Raw genomic sequence first — 24,637 nt, 5'->3', positions numbered from 1 at the left:
ACAAAATCTATAATCAACCAACCTAATAAAGTACATCAACAGATAAATTGGACTTCAAAATTGAAGCAAATAATTCTGAAATGGGCTGTAAAATTTTATGTTGGATAATGGAAACAACTGCCTATTTTCTATTCAAACGTAACAACCATATTAGCCAATCTGTATTCTTCTTTTCTATTCTTTTTCTTACAATTTTTACAAAGTATAAAACAAGCAAAGGAGTGAAAAAAAAATCCTTTCTAAGATAATTAAACAATGAGGCTTAATTGTTAAGCTTTGACTGTTACAGTTTTAAACAAAGAGGTTATTCGATCCAAAACTGAAGAAGGGGATCCATACAGTCGAACAGACACAGATTTCTTTGATCCTTCTCTTAAGAATTCCAAATCTTTAACAACTTTGTCCTCTCCGATGGTGTCTTGTTCCCCCACTAGTGGCAATCCCACTAGACCTTCTGTCTCTATGTTTTTTATCCACCCTCGTAGTAAAAAGTTCACAACCTGTGATCACAATGCATATTTTCAGTATTATACATCCACAAGCAAGAATGTCACTAATCCACAGATTCAACATCTCATATCTTATTTTGAAACTAGTAGACTTCGTTCAAGTATTCCTAACATAGTCAAATTTCTGTTAGGAATGACAATAAGACATTATTAGAGTATTAAGGTCATTGTTAGTAGTTAGCTAGTTATACTTGTTGGTTTATATAGAGAGCAGAGAAGAATGGAAAAGATGGACGATAATTTAGTGGGTGAGTTAGGACATGAAAATTTTAGTGGGTGGGTTACTACTTGAAGCTTTCAAGTGCTTGTAATTATATTATCTTTTAGATTTCAATATCCTTGGTTCCATCAGTTTCTCATTTTAGGATCCGTCCCCTTCAATTATTTTGCCTTTCGGAGAAGTTTTAGTGTTGAGTTGTTCAAGTTCTTAAGGTGGTTTTTGGTAGTTTTTAGTGTTGTACGAGTTCTAGAGGTGAAGAAAATTTTAGGATCCATTTTGAATTGATTGGAAAAAAATAAGCCTTGTGAACGGCAGAAATATACCTCAGGGACTTCATCATGAGGGCAGTGGCCAGCAGGGCTGATTTCGTAATATGGAGCTTCAGGCACTCGCTTTTTCACCTCAAGCCCCCAAACGGGTTTCACCCATGGGTCCTCTTTTCCATACATTAGACAAACTGGTACTGAATTCTCATGGCATCTATACAAAACAAAGAGAGAAATTTAAGCCAAAACAGTACAAGGACTATGAAGTTTTCCAAAGCCACGAAATTGAATCTTAATGGCAAAATTATATCCCACCTTGATAATGCTTCCCAAAAGGATAGTTTCCCTTGAGGGGCAAACATGATAGATGCAAATGATGCAGCTGCAGCTGGATGCTGTGTTGTTTCTACAATTCGACAAAATACATCGTCTACATTTGTTGTGTGATCTGCATAGACTTGCCTAAGGATGTCTCCTATACTTTCGGGGTCGCTTATTTTCTGCCAACTGATATCAAACAAAGAGTTATGAGAAGGAAAAGAAGAAAATAGAGATATAAAGAATGAATAAGACCTCATTGATCAAACTTACACAAACTTTGTGAGCTTTCTCACGTTGTCTGGTAATGGAAACTTCCCACCCCAAGGAAACAATTTTGCTAATCTCGGCGATCTTATAGGATTAGGAAAAAATCCCCAGAATGGAGTTGCATTTAGCAATGTGACGCCCTTAACTAAATCAGGATTGCATGCTGCAAAGTATAGTGCCACAAACCCTCCAAGTGAATTGCCCACAATGTAGACTGGTTCACCAATGACCTGCAATGGTAATCCAAGACATCAGTAAGTTTGTCAATGTAAGCCTTAAGCAGTCAGACTCAATGAGAGTTTCAGATTCATTTGTACAGCCTAAAGTTGGAAAAACCGTTTGTGAAGTAGCAGGTGGAAAAATAAGTTTTAAAATCCTGAAAATCTGTTTGGTAGCCCATGTTTGATTTGTAGATTAGTGTGAAAACTAATGTAACTTGACTGTTTTGACATGAAGCTAGCAGTACCAAGTAGAGGCTCAGCTCAGCTACATAAGCTATATAAATATAACATATGAGTCATATCATAAATGAATAGTCAAATTCCTTGCTCAAAGCATGTACATTATTCTCTATGTTATTCTTATGAATAGGGAGGACACATGAAGGACAATAAATCATTATTTTGGATACCTGTTCGATGAAATAGCGAACTTGATCCTGCCATAAATCAATAGAGTAAACAAGCTCAGATGCCCATGGTTCAGTCTTATCTCCAAAACCCCAAGAAGAATCTTTCCCATCTGATTCATTTCCTTCCTTAGAATGTGAAGTGGGATCTTCAACTGGTAATGACATGCCCTGCCCAAGAAAATCTATGGCCCATACTCTATAATCACGTCCCAAATCTTTTAGTTGTTTCTCATAATGGAATGAACCAACCCCAAAACCAGGAAGGAAAAGCACAGGGGGAGATTTCACATTTTCAGATCCAGCTTTTTCATAATGCACGCTAAGTTTTGGTTTCCATTCCCAAAAGCCACTACTGATTTCAGCACTGGATTCACCATTAGATTCATCAGGCAAACCAGGAATTTGCACTTTACTCGCCGATTTGCCACTCTCCGGTATACTTACTGAACCTCCTTCTTCTCCATCAATGACATAGCCACCGTAGCTACTACATAGGACCTTTAGTTGAGAACTTTCATGGTGATGCTTTGACCAAGAAAATCTAGTTCTAGCTTTGATTCTAGCACACAAGATTTTACGTCTTCTGAAGCCAGAGAGGTTTACACAACTTGGATTCAAGCTTTTTCTAGCACATTTTGTCCTCAGAAATACAATATTACTGCTTGGAATTGAGCTACAAGACAGAGCTTCCATGCCTAGGAGACAGTTCTGCAATCCAAAGAAAAGACAACTGATTAAGCAACAAATTTAACCAACATATTGTTAAATGAAGTAATCACTTCAGTTACAAAAAGCGGTTGTTTGAGAGTTTTTTTTTCCAATTGGGTAACTGTTGTTTAAGCTTCTTCTTCCTTTGAAAATCATGAACCACTGAATCATGATTCGTCATAACTATTTTGTGAAAAAAATGAAAACAAAACTAGTTTGAACAGCACGAAAAATTATAAAAAACCTAAGGCAGAAATAGAATCCCACAAGCTCGATCACAGGAATAACATGGGCAACCAAAATAGAGATAAAAAAACCAAAAGCTTCTCAGAAATTCGTGTTAAGGATTAAACTCCTTACAGTGTCGGCCAAAAATCGGCAACCCCAGAAGCTTCTGAATGAAACTACATCTAATTTTACAGAATAATCAACAACTAATCACATCTAAAACAAACCCCATCAGAAGAAAAACAAACCCAAATCTACGAAATTTAAGAATTCAAAGTACTACCTGTGTTCTCCTACCTCTACTAAGCAGAGAGAAATCGCATGGGTCACAGTGTTCTAAGAGTTCCCCGAGATTCCAGGGAAATAAACTGAGCTAAGAATTTGATGCTTAGACGCTTCACCTTCCTTTGCAAGCCATGGAAATTAACAATACTTCGTTTATCGAATTAATATTTGGGGATTGTCAAAGAATCAGACAAGAAAAATAAAATTATCAACCGTTAATTTTCTTTTTTTTCTTTGATAAAGGAAAAGAAAATCATACTTTCATATTTTTCAATAATTTGACTTTGCTTAGAACAGCGACGGGTGATGAAGTTGCGTTACGTAAAGGATTTGTGTTTGATGGGAAATTGGGAAGAGTTAATTTGGACAAATTGTTTCTAAACTAAATTACAAAATGGTAGCAAAATTCAGCCGTAACGTGGGAGAAATTATGTGCAAAGTGTATATAGAGTTCTTAAGTCATCATTGATAGTAATTTTTCTCCTCTCTACGTTGCATTGCAATTTGCATTCCCTTGTACTTAATTGATTTAACTTTAGTTTTATTTTAAGAAAATTTAATAATATTAATCAATCGTACATTCACAACTTTTATGATTTTATAATTAACTAGCTTGAACATGCATGTGTTTCACGAGATGTACTTATATAATTAGAATGTCTTTGTAGGGTTCAAAATATATACTAAAATAATTTTCGAAAACAACTAGTGTATACATTAGTTAGACGGTATGCTTGTCAAAATTAGTTCTTACATAAGTATATATAATTTGCAATAATTTTAATATGAAATCAATCGAATTAACTTTATTATTTAATCTTCTTCAACTGTTTAATTATCGAATAAATTAATTTTAAATTTATCTCAAGTTAAATTTATATTATAAAATTTAATTAAAATGTAAATTTTGTATTATAATGCATATTAGATACATTATACTAATTCTATAAGTGAATTTCAACCTTTCTAATTCTAATTAGATGTATTATTTATATATTATATTTGGTTATTTAATTTTTATGTTTTTATGAATTTTTATGCAATATTAACATTGAACTTATAGAAAAGTGGAAATACCAATATTTCAAAATAAATTTAATACTATCAATCAAACTTTGTTTATTTTACGATAATCTAAATTTTAATTTTGTATTTGAAGATTACTCACATTAGATTTAGTTCTAATTTCTATTATTTTAATTTGTTAGAGATTATTCGGGTAATGTTAGTTTTGAAATAGTTAGTGTTATTAGATGGGTTTGAGCATTTTCTAAATGGACAAAATTTTAGTCTTTTTTTTTTTCGTATTTTCGCACGTGAAGAAAACACAATAATTGAAAAAAAAAATATCTAGATTTGGTTTTAGCCACGTGCGAAAAAATGAGGAAACATCTTTTGTTGAGAAAAATTTGCAAATATTTTATTATTTACAATTCATTTGGGTTTTTTCACTTTATGATAATTTAGTTCTTTGGATTTTATAATTTTTAATGATTTATGATTTGTTATGAAAAAATACTATTATGATTCAATAAAATTTATTACATTTGTGAATCAATAAACTAATAAAGGACCATTTTTTTTATTATTATAAGCTTACGAAATTTTATTTGTTAAATAATGAAAATAAACTTTTAATCTCACTTTATTTTTAGAGACTAAATTACAAATTTTGAAAATCTAACTTGCCTTCTAATATATGAAAAAGTTAAAATAGTGATACATAGACTAAATTACTATTTCTTTCTCAAGTTAAAATAGTGTATACCTCAACTAATGTAAAAAGTCCATCAAATTGATATTTTAAAAAAATATTTCAAGTTTGTAGTTTGTTTCATTGTCTTTCTTCTCTCATTTTGCTATTTTTTTTCTTTCTTATGTAGTTTTTATTCGATTATTTTCTTATGCTTTTTTTCGTTTTTCAAATGGTTCTATATATCATAAATATTTGGGTGTTATATTTTTAAAAGACCCACAATCAAATTGGTCTAGTAGTTTATGTTATTTGTCTTTACTCATACTGACCATATAAATTGTGACCTTCAAAATTATACTTTTAGCCTATTTGATTTTTATTTTAAAAAAATATACATATTGAATTCATGGAAATAACAAGAGAAATTGGCGAAATAGAGATCAATAATTCATGTGAAACTATAATTTTTTTTTATTCACAAATTGGAAGACAATAAACTATGAAGGAAGATAAAGATTAAAAAGAAAAAAGAAAAAACCTAATTACTTTGCCATCAGCATTTTTATGGGCAATTCCTTAAACTAAAAATAAAAGACTGTGACTTTTAAAAGTAAAAATAAAAACGTAAAGAAGAAGAGATTTAAAAAAGAAGAAGAAAAGAAAAAGAATCTAAAAAGAAGAAGTTGGGAGGTTGTGATTGGCCAAGAAATGCCTAATGAGTTGAAGAGCTTCCTTGGGTTTAAATTGTGGAACCTCGTGGCCGGCTCCTCTTACTGTCACAAACATTAGCCCTTCGTACTCAATCGTCCACCCACCAACCTATCAATTATCATCATACCACTCCTCTGTTACTCATTCTATTCAAAATATTTTCATTTTATGTACACCCAAATTCACGTTGAAGTACCTGTTGATGAGAATACCAAGGAGTCCAATCCTTTTTAATCTTTAAACCAAGTTTGTTCAAAGTTAACCTTGTTGATGTCACTGGAATTCTTCCATCAGTATCTCCACTGCCATTTTATTAGTTGTTTAATTACTCATTTATACAAAATTCATCTAAATCATTAACTATTCTCAACAATCGATTTACCTAAAAACCCATATACGAAGGCCACCAGCTACGAGCTTCTTGATAATGGGGAGTATTGATGATGGTGCATCCTTCCAAAATGTGATGTTATCACTGCACATAATTAACCCCGAAGATGTATTTCATTCAAAACTTGAAAGAAATGCTTTTCGCCATTTTTAAAACGAAATGTGAGAAGGGTTTAATTTGAGTACCTGCAATGAGTCCATGGATATGGAATTTTCGTAACATTGGCGTGCAAGGCCTTTTGAACGTCCGGTCTGTTCAAATACATTTCGGTGTAATCCGACGAACAAGGATCGTATCCAATCGGCCTCCTATGCCATCCTCCCTGCACAAATTCATTTTCAATTCACCAATCCTATTCCAATTTCCACAAATTTCTGTAAAAGTATGATTCAGGGTACCCACATTCTGAGGCGCAACGCCGTTGATTGCAAATCGCCGCGGTTTCCTTCCGCCGCTCGTATTCTTCTCAACACACATTGGAGTATACAAACTGTACATATCGATGATATCGTACACGGCGAAATACTTATCGAGAGAAGCATCGCAGGAGTTTGACGGAGCTGGATTGCTGAAATTGCAATTTGTTTTGATTTCTTTGTACAATTTATCGGAGATTACAGCATGATCCCAAGCGTAGTCGATCATTCCTCGCTGATCTGTTTCGTCGTCGAGTAAGGCGTTTCCGATCTGTGAATTGAATCATACTATTAGGAGAAATGAAAATCGAGTGAGGAACTTTTGAGGGATGATTTTGGTTGAATTACTATGAAGCCTTTGAAGTTTATGCGATTTTTCTTAGAGATTTTCTTGTTCTCGTCGAAAATGAGCTCTGAAAGTTGCGGAACGTAGTGACCTGAGGGAGAAGAAGAGGTAATTAAAGAGATGAATTGGAATAATTCTGGTGATGAGAATTTAAAGAAACAAAGAGATTTCCGGTACCTGCATAGCTCTCGCCGGCGATGTAAAACTCATGGGATTTGAATTGAGGAAATCGTCGGAACCAATTGACTAGAAAGGCATAAGAGTCCTTTGCTAAAGAAGAAAAAAAAATATCGTTAATTATTTCTTGGTCTTTCTTACTAAACAAAATAAATTTGATATATTAGAAGTTCTAATTTATCGATTTCCAGATTAAAAATACTATAAAATTGACATTTAGGTCTAGAAATCATAGATTTTGCTATACACTTCCTCGTAAATTTATAGAGTAGTTTAATTAAGTGAGTTCCTTTGTAACAAGTCATCCGAGAGATGCTCTTAGTAGCACGACCCGTTGACTCCTTAATCAAATAGAGGTTTTAAAATTCATAGACCTATTTGACACAAAATTAAAAATACAACCTATAGACCTTTCTTAAAAGTTTAGAGATGTTGAGGAGACTAACAATATAATTTGCTACAAAATTCTATAATCAATATAAAACACGCGAACTAAAATGATACTTTAATTAGATTAAGAACATGTTTGAGGTAGAGGGCCAAATGTTTAAAGTTATATAAAATATCAATCCAAACAAGTTCTAAACAGAGTAAGATACACCTATACCTGTGATCGTGTCGCCAAGTTCTTTGATGTCATTGGTATTATTGCTATAGGAGAATCCAACCCCGATAGGTGATTCCAAGAACAAGAGATTAGCAGCTGAATCAACAAAAATATACATAATTGTTATGACTTAAATTATAATCATACTAAATGAATTTATTAGGAGGCAAAAATAAAAGAGAGAAATGAATAACCTCTATTCCAAGAGTATGGGTTGAACTTGAGCTTTGGTTTGTCTCCTTTTTGAGGAAAGAAAGGTCCCAATTCCTCCGCTGCCCCGTAACCGATTGATGAACATCCCGGTCCTGATTTTTATGTTTAATTAAACATTCATTCATCTCTCCTTTTTTTTTTTTTTCTTATATATTTTAACATAATACCAAATCGTGTAATTAATAAAAATAAATTTGTTTTCAAACTTACGTCAAAATAGCCTAGAAAATATACTATATTTAAAAAGGGTTTGGATTAAAATCAACAATTAAATTGCTTTAGAGATTAAAAATGAAACATTTCCCAAAGTATACAATTACCAAAATTACCAAAAACAGTATTATAACCTTAAAACACAATACATGAAAACCAAAAATAATGTAAAAAATTTGAAAGGAATCATTGAAATAGACCTAAAATAATTTCCACATGGATTATTCCTATTTGACACAGACATTTTTCTCCCCATCTTCTATAAACAAAAATGCTTCTTTTTCTTATCCCTCTCTTAGCAAAATGTCATTGGGGATTGCCCATTTGCCCATCTGCCCCCCTCTGTCAAAAAGATACTAAAATCCAAACCCCTAAAAGGTAAATAGTGACCTCTCTGCCATTTCAAACCAATTCCCCATTTTTACTCTCTTCCCCTAATTAATTCCCTTCAAATCATAAACTTATAACTTAATAACATAAATAAATATCATGTAATATTATTGTATAGAAATGTATAAGATCTTTGATATCACTTTTTATCATATTATCAAATTATAATAATTGTTGGTGTATATTTAAAATTCTATGACACAGTTGTACTCAAATATAAAAATATTCCTTACACATCAAACAGCAATGATTAAATATGACAACTAAAATTTAAAAATAAAAGTTGATAAAATTATTTTTTTAAGAAAAATATGGAAAGAAAAGAACCAATGTTCAAAATGTTGAAAGGTAGTTATCGAATATTGGTTGTTTAACATAACTATATAAAAACTTTACAATAAATACAAAAATTTAAACGATACATTGATAGTGACATTTACATATGCATCGTCCAAATTTCTAGTTTGACTCGTGACTTCAATATAATTATCTAAATGTTATCTTAATTTCCACAAATAATTAATATATGTTTGACTTTTTCTAATAAAAAAAATAAAAAAGAAAAATAAATACATAATTAAATCAAGCTAAAGGATAATGTGTTTTGATACCTCCATTAAGCCAAAGAAGAAGAGGCTTTTCATGAGGATCAGCAATGGCTTCAAAGAACCAATAAAACAAAGCACGTCCATGGCTCTCATTGACATTAACATAACCAGCATATTGCTTGAAATTGACGGGTGGCTGTCCGGGAAGCCTGAGGACCCGATCCGCATCCTGAAAGGCCAATTCTTCGCGGGTGAGTCCATATTCAAGGGAAAGACCTTTTTGTAGGAAACCCAGAAGGAAGAAGAGAAGGAGAAGGAGATGGGAAGAGAAAGAAGAGGTCATTGTGGATGGAGGAGTGGAGTTTTGAAATTGTATGTGGAGTGTGTGTGGTTTAAATAGAGAGAGGGAGATAAGGAAAAAGGAGTTTGAAGTGTGATTAAATTGGGTGTGGAGGTTTGTTTATTGTTTTGGTTGAAGGGAGAAATGGAAGAAAGGGAAGAAGAGAATTGGCTTTTTGGAACCATATGCGTGCGAGGGCAGATACTATAAAGCGGCCGTCTAATTTTGTACCCTTTTTTTCTTATTAATACATAAATTAAATATTAATTCAGTTGACTCAATATTCCACCAATCAAATTATTCTTTTCATTTCTCTTTTAAAAAATTAAAATCTCCTCTTCTCATTTTATTATTAATAAGAAAATTGTTTTTGTTTATTTTATGTGCTAAAAATTAAATTGCTATAATTGAACAAATCATTTGAATTTCTAATATTTAAATGGAAGATATGCTTTAAAAGTTTGACTCAAATGAGCTGTAATATATAAAAATTTATGGTATCATAATTGGGAGCACATAACTATGGATTTAATTTAATTGTTGGAAAAGTATGAATTAGTTTACTTTTATGTGTGCGTGTGAGAGAAGCAGAGAAATTAATTGATGTTCTTCAATTTTGATTTCGGCCAATTTTATTGGATTTGAAATCCCTAGACATGAAACAGTCAATTAAATTTTAAAAAGTAAAGGATAGTACTTTACGTTTTTTTTAGTAAAGATGTTATTTCTTTCCAACTAACTATTGCCATAATAAGTCACTAATCTCTTTCTAGAAGTACTAACCAAAAACATATCATTTTTTAATCTAACAATTAAGTTAAGATTTAAGTAATAAAAAAACATATCATCCATTAAAGTTATTATTTACCGTCATTTTCTTTAGTCTCTTTACGTTACGTGTTACAATTGCTTTTCTAAAGAAAATTATTAACTACCGAAACTAGAGGTGATCATTGTTGAAGCGGAGACTGCTTTATATATTTATTGGAGTTAGAAACCAACAATCGATGTCAACTGTTCGGTTTTGGTAGATTCACTTTTCTTGATTCAATTCCGTTGGTTCGGTTTATTTAATATTAACTTAATGTTATTATTTAATATTTAATATATATATATATATAGGTTTTGTCATTTTGGTTAGGTTGGTTTCACTCATTTTGATCGATTTAAAAAAATGTATTCAATGTATTCCTATATGTGTCTATTTTTAATATTTTGCAATTCATAATGATTATTTGTCGTGTATTTTCTTGCATTATTATTATTACTATTTTTGTTAATATTATTTAACTAATTCCAATAAAAAAATTACTTTAAATAACTAAATTTATGACTTATTGAAAATATATGGCCTATAATTAAATACAATTAGAAATATAATGACTAAAATACAAAACAAAAATTAAAATGATAGAAACAAAAATGGTATTTTAGGTAGAGATATTTTGATAGTAACAAAAAAGAATCTGGTAATGTAGCAATAGCCTTTTTCTCAAAACGTCAAAAGAGTCATTTTTGTTACACAAAAAGAAATATATGATTTTCATTTCTTTTGTTGTAATAATTCAAAATACAATATACCACCTTTCGTCATTTTTTCTTCACTTTGTGACTTTGCATTTGTCTTATAAGTCATAATAGATGTAATTTTCATAAATTAGAAAAAAGGTCATAATCGATATATATATATATATATATATATATATATATATATATATATATATTAAATTCTTGAAAGGTAAATAATAGTAATAATAATTTAGAACTATTGAGTACGTCTTTTGGATTGCTTCGAAATGAAACTTTTGAAAATCTTTAAAGACCATATTGCCATAATAATAGTATTATTGCACACGTGCTCTTTGCTGGCTTTTAATCACTTTTTTAATATTCTATGGAAAAATAATTTTGTTTTTTTAATGCCAGAATGGAATATTAGGAGAATAAGATTTATATAATAAATTACATTGGGTACAAAATTGAATTCATTAACTAAATAAAACAAACATAAATACAATAGATAGATATGGTGGATATATTATCAACTCACTATAAATAAAAAATAAAAATCATTAAAATTATGGCATTATTATAGGGAATTAATTAAAAAGATAGAGGGTGAATTTGGGAATAAGGTAAGGTGTGTGACATATTCAATCTTTCTCATAATTCCTCTCCCTACAAAAAAGGACTTAATGGCAATTAGACCGAATCTCAAGGTCAATTCCCCCAAAATGCCTTTTTTCTAGGGATTTATTACCTTCTTTTATAATAAATAAAATAAAAAATTAAATATTACAAGTCCAAGTCAAAATTCATGTTAATTTTTAAATTTCACAAAATTTGAATAAATAACCATTTATTAACAACCATTTTGGTGTATATTGTATTTAAACATAGTAATACTTGGATGTATTTGGGTCTTAGACGCATTGTTTTTTAGTTCATACAAAATAATAACAATAAATGTAAAAATTTGTCATGTGATGAACTATTAATCATATCAAATGACTAAAGCAAGTTTTACCTCATCAGTGATATAAGTATCCATCCGTCCTCCAATTGTGCTATTAAAAAAATAGTTATACCAAATGAAGTACTTTCAGAATGCATGCCACTATCGCACTATCGAGCTTGCTACTCATTTGCTACTCATATGAGTATAGGTAGACAATCACTTAACTTTCTATGGTTTATACCCTAAAAAAGTCTTGGAACTTCTCCAAAATTGGTTTCTCAATCAAAGTAAAATAGTGATTTGAGTAATATCTTTGGCCTTTCGGTAACTTTCTATGGTTCATAAAATATTTGAAAACCGAACTAATTTGACAAACCGAATTGAAATTGATTACATGCGGTTCAGTGCGGTTTGTATTATGTTTAAGTCACTTTTTATGTGACTCGGTTCGGTTTAATGTTTTAAATCGATTCTAAAATTAAATCGAACCGAACCGCTTCATTTAAACATAATAATAATTTAAAGAAATGATCATAAATATGTTCATCTGAGATCCACCGAGATCTAAAATAGAAAGAAAAATTTTATAGAGCTCGATCCTTTAGTGGCCTGAGATTTTTTGGGATTTAAACTAAACTGTGAATACCCCTAATAACCCCTAATAAGTACTATTGATAGAGTTAAAATGATATTAATTTGAATTGAAAATTGAATATATTGAATAAGTTAAGAATATTATTTGGTGTTGTGTTAATGGTTGGCACAATAGAGTATTAGTGTTCTAAGTTTAATACACATATATACAACAACTAAATAACATATTGTAATTTAAACACAAAAAGAAAAAAAAAAAGTCGAAAATCATGGCACATACGATTGTACTCAAAATAAGAGAAAAGAAAATCTTATTATAAGATATGGTAGGTATAACTTAAAATTATTATTACTCTACAGACTATTAATATCATATTTTTCAAGTATCTCATCATTGTGTTATTAAAATATTCCAAACACAAATTTTCATCATAAAAATATATTTCCTAAAAAAAAAAAAAGAATTAATATAAATTCTTAAATATTATTTAGAAATAATAAACTAAAATCCCACAAATAATCCCTTTTTTTTCTTCTAGCTATAATTTTTTCTTAGCTAATGTTTATATAAAATAGTGAGTGAGGTTTACTCAAATTTTGGATTTTCCCCAAAAATAATAAAATAAAAGATTTAATATTTGGAAAACTAATTTCATATATATATAAAAAAAAGAGGGTCAAATAAAAAAGTTGACCAAAAGACTAAAATAATAGGTAATGAAAGATTGCTTTAGATGTGATTTCTTTTATCGGTTGAATCTTCCCTAAGAAGGAATATGCCTTTTCGGAATTGTAATTATTGACAGGTGGCATCTTCTTATTGGGTAACAAAGTATTGACAATATTATATAGAATATTTTCCGCCAATGAAGTGTTGAATTAGAAACGTACGTTCATCCCTTTTGGCATCTCTTCCTATGCTCTAAAATACTATTTTCCACCTGTCATTTATCTAAAATCCCCTTTTTAATTTTTTAAAACAATATGTGTATTTGATCGTTAAGTTCTATTATCACATGTACCAAGTTGAGATAAGAAAAATAATACGCGTCAATAATCTTCTAACGAGTTATACCATTTGAGATAGAGTGACATTATAAGTTATTTCATCCACTTTTTCTTCCTCTCTCTCCTTTTCTTTTCCTTTACATCGAGCCGAGTATTTCGTCTACTACCCAATTGTACCTTAAAACCAGTTGTTATAATTGTTTGATAAGGACTAGTCTTTGGAGCTTGGGACAAAATATCGTATATGGATATATTTTTAAAAATTATAAAGAGACCGCTAATAAATACGTGATTTTTGTTCCAATAATTTAACCACATGCAATAACTATAGACATATGGATCTTGTTTGGTTTTGTAATCAATGGTATGAAAGTTGAGAGATTGAATTTCATATATAGAAGTTGATAGTATGAGTTCAGAAAAGTTGAGCTAGACTCGTGTTTCACAACGGTGTATTACAAGATGGATAAAAAAGAAATCTTAACTAATTTAAATATTTTTTCTTAAATTTGAAAAATCATTTTATCCTAAAAGCTGATTTTTCATTTTTTTTCTTTCAACTTGTTACTTTAATTTAACTTAAAATACTGTATATTGTTTTATATATCTTCTTATTTTCTTTCACGTCCATCTCTATCTTATATTTTAAAATATCGATCGATCTCCATCTAAGCCACGGTTGCTAACAAATTTTTCAAAACCCTAAAACGATCAAAATGATTTAAAAATTTTCTCCTTATCAAAGCTCATTATTAAATTCAACCAAACGAGATATTAGATAAAAAAAGAAAAAAGAAAATATTACATGTGAGATATTGACTTCCTAACTACCCATCGAAGACAAAACATATATTTTCATTTATTTATTTATTTATTGACGTTACAGAAATTGTTAAACTTCATTGCAGTAATAAAAGATACATATAAATTGAATATTACATGTTAATTACAATATTAAAATTGATTTCAAAATTGGAATTTTAGAGAAAAGGAAATAAAAAACATTTTAAACTACTTGTGTGTCTTTCTACTCAATAAATAAAACTTTTTTTTTTTTGTATCATTTAAAAGAAAATACCAAAGGGAGTTTGAAGGTTAAGTAAGGATTCTTTGATCAAAATAAATAGATAGATATGACATAAAATGGACAAATTTTTACTCAATTGGTATTTAATTTTCTGAATAGAACGGCCTAAAATCTAATTAATATTCTTTCTTTATTCAAAACACACCGTTAAAAAAATTTAAATAGATTCAATTACATAGTTACTAACATTATAAACATTATTGTATCACCTTGTTTATGGTTGAGCGTTCTAAAGGTATAGTAAATTGAGATAACTCAACGAAATTTAATATCATAATTTCTATTTTTATAGATACAAAAGAAAAAAGAAAGAATTAATTTGGAAGAGTAGAAAAACAAGTGTGTAATAGTTTATTATTGAGATGTAGAGATAGGATTATTGTAGGGAGCATTTTTGTATACTGTTAGGCATGCATATAGTTTCACCACCTCTATAGTCAACATAGAAAGTGCCCACCTCCATCATGTACCATGTGGTGTGTGTCCATGTTTTCATTACGCCATGGCTTGCCCAACTTTTTGTCCATGCAAAATTTAAATTTTAAATAAAAAAAAATGTTTGAATCAAGGTCAATATTAAAAGAGAAATACTTTTAGTTGTGAGAGATGACTTGCTAATGATAGTTGACAAGAATGGATGTATAGAGGTGGTACTTGAAGTTGGTGTTAGGCAGTGGTTCTGAAGAGGCAATCATCCTCATAGCTCGTCCCTCCCTACGGGTGGCTTGTCCGTCGTAGTTGTTGGGCGGATGACAATAGTGAAGGTAACCTAAAACTCTACTGAAACCTAATTTGTTCATTTTACAAATTATGTGTACATTATTAATTCGACACTCAAAAATAAATTTTAGAATTTTCTAAAGGTGGGTTTTAATTATTTCTGTCAAATCATCTTTTTAAAAAAGAAAAAAATAGTAATTTTGAGTCTTGACTTTTCGAAATAATTTGGGCTTTTCTTTGGTTCATCTTTTTAGGATTGGAAATAAAGCCCAAATGAATCTTCAGTTTGTCTAAATGGGCTATCTTTACTCTTAAGCCCATAAATTCCATTTTTAACAATAAACCTTATCCATTCACCGTATATATTTATATTAGTAATTTACATATATGTAACGAAAACAAAAAATATTTATGGCCCATATAACAAGATAAGAAAAGGCCTACAATGGATGATTATTCTTTTACAAATTCTACGTCAGTCTTTGTAATTTATATATTCTTTGTGATTTATTAATCTCGGGCCATTTTGGTGCAATTAAGGCCCGAGAGTGAATAACTAAAGGATATTTAATTATAATCTTGAGCCAAATGGGGACATTTTCCAAGCGAACCTCGAAATAGAGAAGGATATTTAAAGATTCTCAGGCAATCTCGAGCTTGAGTCCAGCCGAGATTGAAGGCAAAAAAAAATGAAATTTGAAGGATCTCGGAGCTATCTCAAACCTGTTCTTGTCGAGATTGAATTTAAAGAAGAACATTTAAAAGAGCTCGGACCTATTCTAATCGAGAGTATCTACACGATCGTGTTCTTTCATCCCGCGACATGGTATGTTCGAGATCATGTACCAAAACCTACATGATCGTTTGGGCATGTGTGACCGATTTATCGCATGTTGATAAGATAATTTTGGTATTTTACATTGTGAACTTATAGATTTTTTTCGTTTTCATAATTATTTTATACATTGTAAATATTTTGGTGGTTTGTTATAATTTTTATAACTATTGTACCCCATGTCAAATTCTAAACTAAATACTTTAACCAAATTTGTGAAATTCATCTACAATATTATATATACTATTTTATTTTTGTGCTTGAATTAATACTAATTATATATATATATATATATATAAAAAAAAAAGAAGTCCACTTGGGGAAAAGTTAGGGAGGGGAAATCAACCACTAAAATTAGGGTTTGGAATCAATTAATGAGTAGGTTATCAGCCACACCCACTCTCCAAAATCAAATACACACTCAAATATAATACCCAAATAGATTACAATCTTATGATTTCACCTTTTAATTTCCACACACCTTATCCCCCAAATAATTGACTTTCTAAAGTCTTTGAACAAATTCCTACCCAAATTCTTTCCAATTTACTCAAATCAGTGTATTCCTTACAATAAAAAAAAGTGATACATAACATGAAAATATTGTAAACCTAAATGTTTAAGTGTTCACAATTGATAGACAAAAAACAAAGAATATAGAATTAGGTTTGGTTGGTTTAACATTTTCTTTTTTATCTATTTGATATCCTAATGTTATATTTTTGAAATTTTTACTTAAATTAATTTAAAATCAACTAATATAAAGTGTAATTAATTTAAAATCAATTACACGGATAAATATTTTGTGACACAATTTTCCTTAATTAATTACTAAAAATCAATTAATATAAATTAATTAGAAGGTTGATGATTAACACAAAATATTAGTTATGAAGTTATTAATGGATAGTTATTAAATCTAATTAATACATTTAAAATCAACATTTAACTAAAAGTATTAGTAACCAATAAGTGACATTAATTCATTTTGTTAAAAAAATCATTTATATGTAAGTTTATGAGGAAACATCCAACCATTCTACACCGTTGTTACAAAACTCAAGTCTAATGAATTTTGTAGTTTCTTAAATAATAATATCTTAAAATTTAAAATTCTATCAAACAAATTAAGATATCAAATAGATAAAAAAGAAAATGTTAAACCATTTTGTTTTAAATTAAAAAACATTGGTGTGAAAAAGACAAAATCAATTAAAAATTAATTACACTTGATTTTAAATTGATACCTTTTTCTATTTAAATTATTAATTGTTTTCTATTACAAAACTCAAACCATCAAAAATATTGTTGAGTTTAATTATTTATATGTATGAAACAATGTAATATACTATTTTAGTTGTATTTTTCAAATGGTCATTTGACCAAGTTGGTCATTCTACCGAAAGATTTTGTTCTATCATATTCTCAAATGTCTAACTTTAGTCTATTTAATTAACTCAATAAATTAGTCTTGTACTTAGTTTATTAAAAGACTTTTAAAGTGTATTTAAAATACAAAAGCTCAAATAGTACAAGACTCAAAATACATGAACTCAAATGGTTTTTGCACCAACAAAATAATACAAAACTAGAAAAAAATATTAATAAACAGTTACTTAACTAATTGTTAAACTAATTTTTAAAAAATTGCTCTCACAATTAAAAAAAGAATAAAAGATTGTTTGGAAAACAATTCTTTTGTTTTAATAATTTCAAAATTTATCTTTTGGAAATGACACTTTCCATTTTTTAGAATAATTCAAAGTTGTTTTGTGTTGTTGGCTTAATACAATCTACACCCGATTAGTAATTCTTCAAAATGATTTTGGAAACCAAAACTTAATATATAATAATTTTAAAAGAAACACCAAAGTTAGTTTATTTAGGCCATCTTCCTCTCCCAAGCAACTAAGAAACTTAAGCATTTTCAGCTCACCAAATTGAAACACTTTTCTTTTAGCCAAAAACAAGTTAAAAACAAGAAAGGCCAAAATTGCATGCTTTTTGCTGCCTTATATTGCATGACTATTCAACTTATTCTCCACTTTTTCACAACAATAACTTCCTCCATGTTTTCCCATGCATTTCCATTCCTTCATCACAAACCTATCATGGATTCTGGAAACCTCTCCTCCTCCTCCTCCTCCTCCTCCTTCTCCCCTCCAATTTCCATCGGACACTTTGGGCTCCGGTCGCTCCTCGATGTCCAAATCTTAGAGATCACTTTCGCCCTTTTCGTGTTCTTGGTTATTCATGTTGTTAGACAGAAGAGACGACACGGCTTGCCTATATGGCCAATTGTTGGAATGTTACCAGCTTTGATTACAGCAACACGTGGGAATCTCTACGAGTGGATTACCGACCTCTTGTGTCGTCACAAGGGCACATTCCAATTTCGAGGTCCGTGGCTTACTAGTCTCAACTGCGTTGTCACGGCTGATCCTCGAAACTTAGAACACCTTCTCAAGACAAAATTTTCTTCCTACCCAAAAGGGTCTTTCTTTCGCGACACCGTGAGAGACTTACTTGGTGATGGAATATTCGGGGCTGACGACGAGACATGGCAACGACAGAGAAAGGTAGCCAGCATTGAGTTTCACTCGGCAAGGTTTCGACAAATGACAGTGGAGTCATTGGTGGAGCTTGTGCACTCGAGGCTGGAAGCAGTGTTGGAGGATTTCGAGGGGCAAGCAACAACGGTGGACTTGCAGGATGTTCTATTGAGGTTGACGTTTGATAATGTGTGTATGATTGCCTTTGGGGTGGATCCCGGTTGCTTGCGCAGCGGCTTGCCGGAGATTCCATTTGCTAAGGCCTTTGAGGATGCAACTGAAGTCACTGTTATACGCTTCATCACACCTACATTCATATGGAAATTCATGAGGTATTTTCTTTTTCTAATTTTGCATATTCAAATAGTTAATCCTTTTTTGTTTGAAAATAGTTTATTGTAGAGCTGCCCACCAAAACCTAACTAATCAGTTAAGATATTACTAGTAATCAATGTCAATAAAATTTTGACTCCATACTTCTACAGCAACAAAGTATTGGTTAAATTGTACTTAGAAAAAGGGCTAAATTACAGCTTTGGTAAATTATAACCATAGCTAAATTACCATTGAACTATACTAAGCTATTACTTTCAAATTTTGTAACATTATCTACAACTTTTTAAAAAATACTCTCAGAATAGATGTCATTTAAGAACATCCCCAATGATCATTTTCTTTTCCTAAGTCATTGTTGCACCTTTTTCAAATCACAAATTAAAAAAATATTTCTTATAATTTAGGGTGGAAAAAGCCTATCATTTAGTTTTGAGACAACAAAGTGTAAATAGATTATTTTGAGTGTAATGTGTAATTTCATAAATATATATCTATGTATCAAATTGTTATTCAGGTATTATTCTTATTTTAAAAAAACCCAATTTTTTTTAATTAATTTAAATTTAAGCAGGTACCTGAACATAGGAATTGAAAAGAAGCTGAAGCAATCGATCAAAGCCGTCGACGAATTTGCGGAGGACGTGATTCAAACACGGAAGAGAGAACTCTCTACGCCGGCGGAATCTCAAGCTGAAAACCAAAGATCCGACCTATTAACTGTATTCATGAAGCTAAGGGACGAGCAAGGACGCCCATTCTCCGATAAGTTTCTCAGAGATATTTGCGTCAATTTCATACTCGCCGGAAGAGACACGTCTTCCGTAGCATTGAGTTGGTTCTTCTTGTTGCTCGATCAAAATCCCGATGTAGAAGATAAAATTCTAGAAGAAATTTGCAGAATCGTCGGCGAACGAGAAGAGGCCAAAACCAGAGAGCTTCGATTCGATTCATTAGTGTTCAAACCAGAGGAGATAAAAAGAATGGAGTATTTGCACGCCGCCATTTCCGAAGCCCTAAGATTGTATCCATCAGTTCCATTCGATCACAAAGAGGTAATTATAACAATTACTCATTCACATTCTAATTTCGAAAGAAAACTTCAGAAATCTAATCGATAATCCGTCTGATTCAGGTTGTGGAGGACGATGTATTCCCAGACGGAACGGTTCTGAAGAAAGGAACGAAAATCATCTACGCAATATACGCAATGGGAAGAATGGAAGCGATTTGGGGGAAAGATTGTCGCGAATTCAAACCTGAGAGATGGATGAGAGAGGGTCGATTCATGAGCGAATCGGCATATCGATTCACCGCCTTCAATGGGGGCCCTCGGCTGTGTCTTGGAAAGGATTTTGCGTATTACCAAATGAAATACGTGGCCGCTTCTATCATCAGCCGGTACCGGGTAGCGGTGGTGAGGGGGCATCCGGTGGAGCCGAAGCTTGCCCTAACTTTCTACATGAAGAAGGGCTTGAAGGTCAATTTGATCAAACGAGAAGAGGGGCAACTTCGGAAATACATTAAGTTAAATTGATTAGTGGGAGTGTTAATAAATTTGAAATAATGATAGTTTTTATTTTTAGATTTGAAGAAAAATGTTTGTTTTAAGTGAACGAGTGGAAAAAAAAAAAAAAAGGAAAAATTGGAGATGGAATTATATATATGCTTTGATTGATAATAGTTTTGGATTTGGGATGTGTATCTATTTCATAAATAAATAAATAACTCTACCTGAATGTATATTTTTCAATTAATTATTTGTATATATTTCTTATTTCTTATCTTGAAATCAAAGTTTAAGCTGATAATACATGTCTTAAATTTGAAATCTCATTCTCAATCAACTAACTAATCATAATAAAAAAAAGACTGTAGAGTTTAACTTTGATCATCTACCATCACGTTGTTGATGTTATACACATAACCTCATATGGGTGTAAGAAGAAATACCTTATAAATACTTCAATCTCACGATCTTGAGATTTCAAAAGAAAGAAGTAAGTAAACTTCAAAAGACAACTCACATGCACGTACTACATTAAACATCAAAGTGTGTTAAACTTTACATTTCACTAATGCAAATACTCTTTCTAGTCTCACTAATGCAAATACTCTTTCACTAGATAGTTCGACAACAAGGCTAAATTGATAAAAATTCAAGAACATACCATAAAATATCTTCTGTACATCAACTTAATTTTTACATTAATAAAACTTAAAGAGTTGCAGGCATGATAAAGATGTATAGAGATGTATTCAAATTTACTTTTGTTCTACTTTTATAAAGAACCTGTGAGAGATTTGACAAGTAAAAGTTGTCTAAAAAGGTGTAAATAAACCCACCAATATTTGAGCTAAGTTTTTATAAAGTTTGGAATAAACTAACTAAGAAAGGGAAATATGCATATTGTCATTTATATTGTGAGTGAGAAATGCAATGAAAGCCCCAACTTCCCCAACCACAAAGCACAAGAAAGTTGTAAGCTAATTAATTAACTTAACAAACCTTCTAGAAAACCCCTTTTCTTCTTTTAAAAAATGAGAACGACTTGAATTGGATCACAAGACATATGCCATTCAACCTAAGGTCATTCCAAACTGCCACCCAACCATATACAATCAAATAAATAAATTACCCTAACCACAATTTATATCATACTCAAATTATACAAAATAATCAAATAAATAAATTCCTTTCAATAATGTCCATTTCTCTATACTTCCTTCCACCAGATTTTCTATTATTTATGATTTCTACAAACAAACCCTTTTAAAACCACTAATTTCTTCTTAAACCCTTCCGAATATGAATCAGATTCAACAAAATCAATTCCTTCATATTCTTCAACAATTGACCTTAAACTTGTTACAATAAAAATCCATGTTGCCGTACATAATATCGCACAAATTCTTCCCCAAACTACCATCATTGCCAACGTCATCATCAAAACCGACATCGCCGCTACCGATCGGTACTGTTGGCTCGATTTTCTGTTTTTTGACTTTGAACAAACGCGTTTGCTTTCTCGCAATTCACTAACTCTGTTTGATGGGGTTGGTTTTGGTGGCGGAAATGATAAAGAGTGTGATATGGTGGGTGTTTGTACGTTGATCGATTTTGTATTCTTTTTTGGTGGGGCTGTTTGATTGAACCGGATTGATCTAAACGACTCGAGTCTTTTCGTTAATGAGAACCTTGATTGACTTTGATCAATGGGTTTGTTTGGCGAGTTTGAATGCTCACTACTCCCATGGATAGTTTTTCCTGCGACAGTGTCATTTTTTACCTAAAATGAAAAAAAATTAAAAATAAAAATAGAAATTTTGATATGATATTAAACATACAATTCATCGTAAACAGGATTTGACTACATAAGCCATAGTACACAATTTCTATAAATCCGTAGGACATTTTTTTATCTAAAATAAAGCCGATTTGTGAAGAAGTTTTGGTTCGACGTGTTATATTTAATAGAGGTTCTCCTTTTTAATTAAAAAAGAAAATGAGTTATATCTCTATTGTATTTTCATCCAAAGTTTTTATGTACTTTTTCATCTTCCACATCTAATAAGTTCGTTTTATTTTTTAAAAAATGTTAAATGGAACAAAAGGTTTAGTATTATTTTCAATGTTTTTAAAAAACATTGGGGCTAGAAGTCAAAAGATTCATTAAATATCTTTAAAGTTCAAAAACTTTTTATGGTACATAGATGAAGTTTTTTATTTCAAAATTTATAATTTAACTTCGTTATAAATATTAAAAAAAACTATATAATTTGGATAAATTCAATTTGAATTGATTGGATATTATTACGAGATAATTTTATCATTTTTTTAAAATCTACTATTTGATTAAGCTTTAATCCCTTTTGAAAAAAAGAAAAAATCACCTCTATTAATTCAAAGTTTGATGTAACATATTTATTCATTTGATTGATGTAACATATTTATTCATTTGATTTGATGTGGTATAGATTATGTAACTAACTAGACCACATTAATTACTTCAATAGGTCATATTAATGCTTCTTTAATTAAAGATATCAAACTAATAGGCTAAATTTTTTAAAGTTTTTATTTTCAAAAATAGAAAGAAAAAAAATACTTGATTACAATTTGTCGTTGTTCATATACATATTTTACTATAAATTAAATCTGGCATACCTAATTATATAAAATTAATAAGACTAGTTCACCCATGCCAATACGAGTCAAATCTATATCTTTTTTTTTTCATTACTTTGATTACTCTCATGCTTATTCAATAAATACAATTACTAATTTTTTTGATATCTTTAACATAATACGAAATTTCTATATATTTTTTGTAAATATTTTCTTGTAATTTTGTTATGTGAAATAATTTTTCAAAAAATTAATCTTAATGGTAAGTTTTCAAATTAATTTAAAAAAGAAAAAAAAAAAATGTCGAAGCAAAATTCAAATACCTCATGCGGGCTGATGATCACCTCCTCGCCGGTTCGATTTGTGGCCACCGGCACGGCTAAATCTTCATTGGAGGAATTAGTAGTGGCGGTGGGAGCAATAGAAACCGAGGAGAGGCGGTCGGAATTAGTAACGGAGCGGTTCGTATGGGAAGGAAAAGAGGAAGAATGAAGGGGCGTAGGAGGCTTTGAGTTCCTAAACCAAGAAAACTGACGTTTACGGTGACCGGCGGGGGATTTGAGGGGCTTAAAGCGGGGAAGCTTGTCGGAGTATCCAAAACAGCAGAGGAAAAAGTGAGGTTTGGATTTGGAATTTGAGGATTTGGCCATGGAAGCGAATGGGGAGAGAGTGGGAGGAAAGGTTTTTGTTTGGCATGAGAGTCCCTTGAAGACGACGATCCAAATGTACGCTTTTTATAATATCCAATGAATAAATAAAACAATAAAAAATGTAATAAAGATTAATTACGTGGCTTAGAGATATATATACGTGTACGAAACACGTGGAGTTCGTGGGCTCCACACATGCTGACATGTCTATCAACAACGCTTTTACCGAATGAATAATGTTTGTATTGAATGAATGAATTATATATAAACTAACCTAAGTTAGAAACAAAATAGATTAGGATATAATATCATTAGGTTCTATTTCTTGTTTTACAATTTTCATATTGATAAAAATAACGTGAAAAATTTAAAAATATTCGAACAAAATTTAGTAGGAAGTCAGAAAACAAATTCTTTCTTTATTTACGATTTTCAAAAAATAGTTTCGAGTTAAAATTCAAATTACGTGTTTGGTTATAAATTAAAAAATGTAGCTCATCTTTGAATAAAATTTAAAATACAAAAAAAAAAGTATATGATAATGTTTTTCCTTGGATCACTTATGTTAAATTTACGTTGTTGGATGAATATACATTGTATAACAGTTAGGTATTTGATATGAATTTGTGTCCAATACTATGGAAAATTAGATTGCTTAATACTCGTTGATAAATTTGTTTAATGAAGTAACCAAAATAAGATCATATGTTGTATGAACTAATGATATGAATAGTTTTGGTGTTGGTGTTTGAATTTCTTTTTCTATTGTATTAAAAATTTGTGCGTAT

At 30.5% G+C, this 24,637-nt stretch overlaps 4 protein-coding genes across 7 annotated transcripts; 1 reads left to right on the top strand and 3 right to left on the bottom strand.

Moving 5' to 3' along the window:
* Positions 1–98: 98 nt before the first annotated feature.
* On the bottom strand, positions 99–3,633 carry LOC101211727 (pheophytinase, chloroplastic). 3 transcript variants are annotated; one of them, XM_004135904.3, is made up of 6 exons: positions 3,283–3,633; positions 2,215–2,922; positions 1,587–1,813; positions 1,311–1,502; positions 1,053–1,209; positions 99–500 (listed from the first exon to the last, which is right to left on the bottom strand). In XM_004135904.3, the coding sequence occupies exons 2-6, from the start codon at positions 2,905–2,907 to the stop codon at positions 270–272; spliced, it is 1,500 nt and encodes a 499-aa protein (XP_004135952.1). In that variant the 5' UTR covers positions 2,908–2,922; positions 3,283–3,633; the 3' UTR covers positions 99–269. The 3 variants fall into 3 exon arrangements, with proteins under 3 accessions (XP_004135952.1, XP_011659427.1, XP_011659428.1); XM_011661125.2 differs by having other exon boundaries at positions 3,448–3,632; XM_011661126.2 differs by having other exon boundaries at positions 3,434–3,631.
* Positions 3,634–5,556: 1,923 nt separating this feature from the next.
* On the bottom strand, positions 5,557–9,686 carry LOC101211962 (serine carboxypeptidase-like 34). The gene is made up of 10 exons (XM_004135905.3): positions 9,207–9,686; positions 7,974–8,084; positions 7,780–7,875; positions 7,173–7,265; positions 6,998–7,086; positions 6,636–6,920; positions 6,419–6,555; positions 6,225–6,317; positions 6,039–6,144; positions 5,557–5,950 (listed from the first exon to the last, which is right to left on the bottom strand). The coding sequence occupies exons 1-10, from the start codon at positions 9,484–9,486 to the stop codon at positions 5,801–5,803; spliced, it is 1,440 nt and encodes a 479-aa protein (XP_004135953.1). The 5' UTR covers positions 9,487–9,686; the 3' UTR covers positions 5,557–5,800.
* An 8,470-nt stretch (positions 9,687–18,156) lies between these two features.
* On the top strand, positions 18,157–20,827 carry LOC101212202 (cytochrome P450 86B1). The gene is made up of 3 exons (XM_004135906.3): positions 18,157–19,069; positions 19,645–20,125; positions 20,206–20,827. Exons 1-3 carry the CDS (start codon positions 18,183–18,185, stop codon positions 20,605–20,607), a joined length of 1,770 nt encoding a protein of 589 aa, XP_004135954.3. The 5' UTR covers positions 18,157–18,182; the 3' UTR covers positions 20,608–20,827.
* An 800-nt stretch (positions 20,828–21,627) lies between these two features.
* Positions 21,628–23,900, bottom strand: LOC105436182 (hypothetical protein). Of its 2 annotated transcripts, none has more exons than XM_011661123.2 (2): positions 23,523–23,900; positions 21,628–22,360 (listed from the first exon to the last, which is right to left on the bottom strand). In XM_011661123.2, exons 1-2 carry the CDS (start codon positions 23,847–23,849, stop codon positions 21,815–21,817), a joined length of 873 nt encoding a protein of 290 aa, XP_011659425.1. In that variant the 5' UTR covers positions 23,850–23,900; the 3' UTR covers positions 21,628–21,814. The 2 variants fall into 2 exon arrangements, with proteins under 2 accessions (XP_011659425.1, XP_011659426.1); XM_011661124.2 differs by having other exon boundaries at positions 22,205–22,338.
* Between the last annotated feature and the right edge of the window lie 737 nt (positions 23,901–24,637).

This window comes from Cucumis sativus, chromosome 7 (assembly GCF_000004075.3).
Source record: "Cucumis sativus cultivar 9930 chromosome 7, Cucumber_9930_V3, whole genome shotgun sequence".
NCBI classification, from domain to species: domain Eukaryota; kingdom Viridiplantae; phylum Streptophyta; class Magnoliopsida; order Cucurbitales; family Cucurbitaceae; genus Cucumis; species Cucumis sativus.
This window is presented reverse-complemented; position numbering and strand designations above follow the sequence as displayed.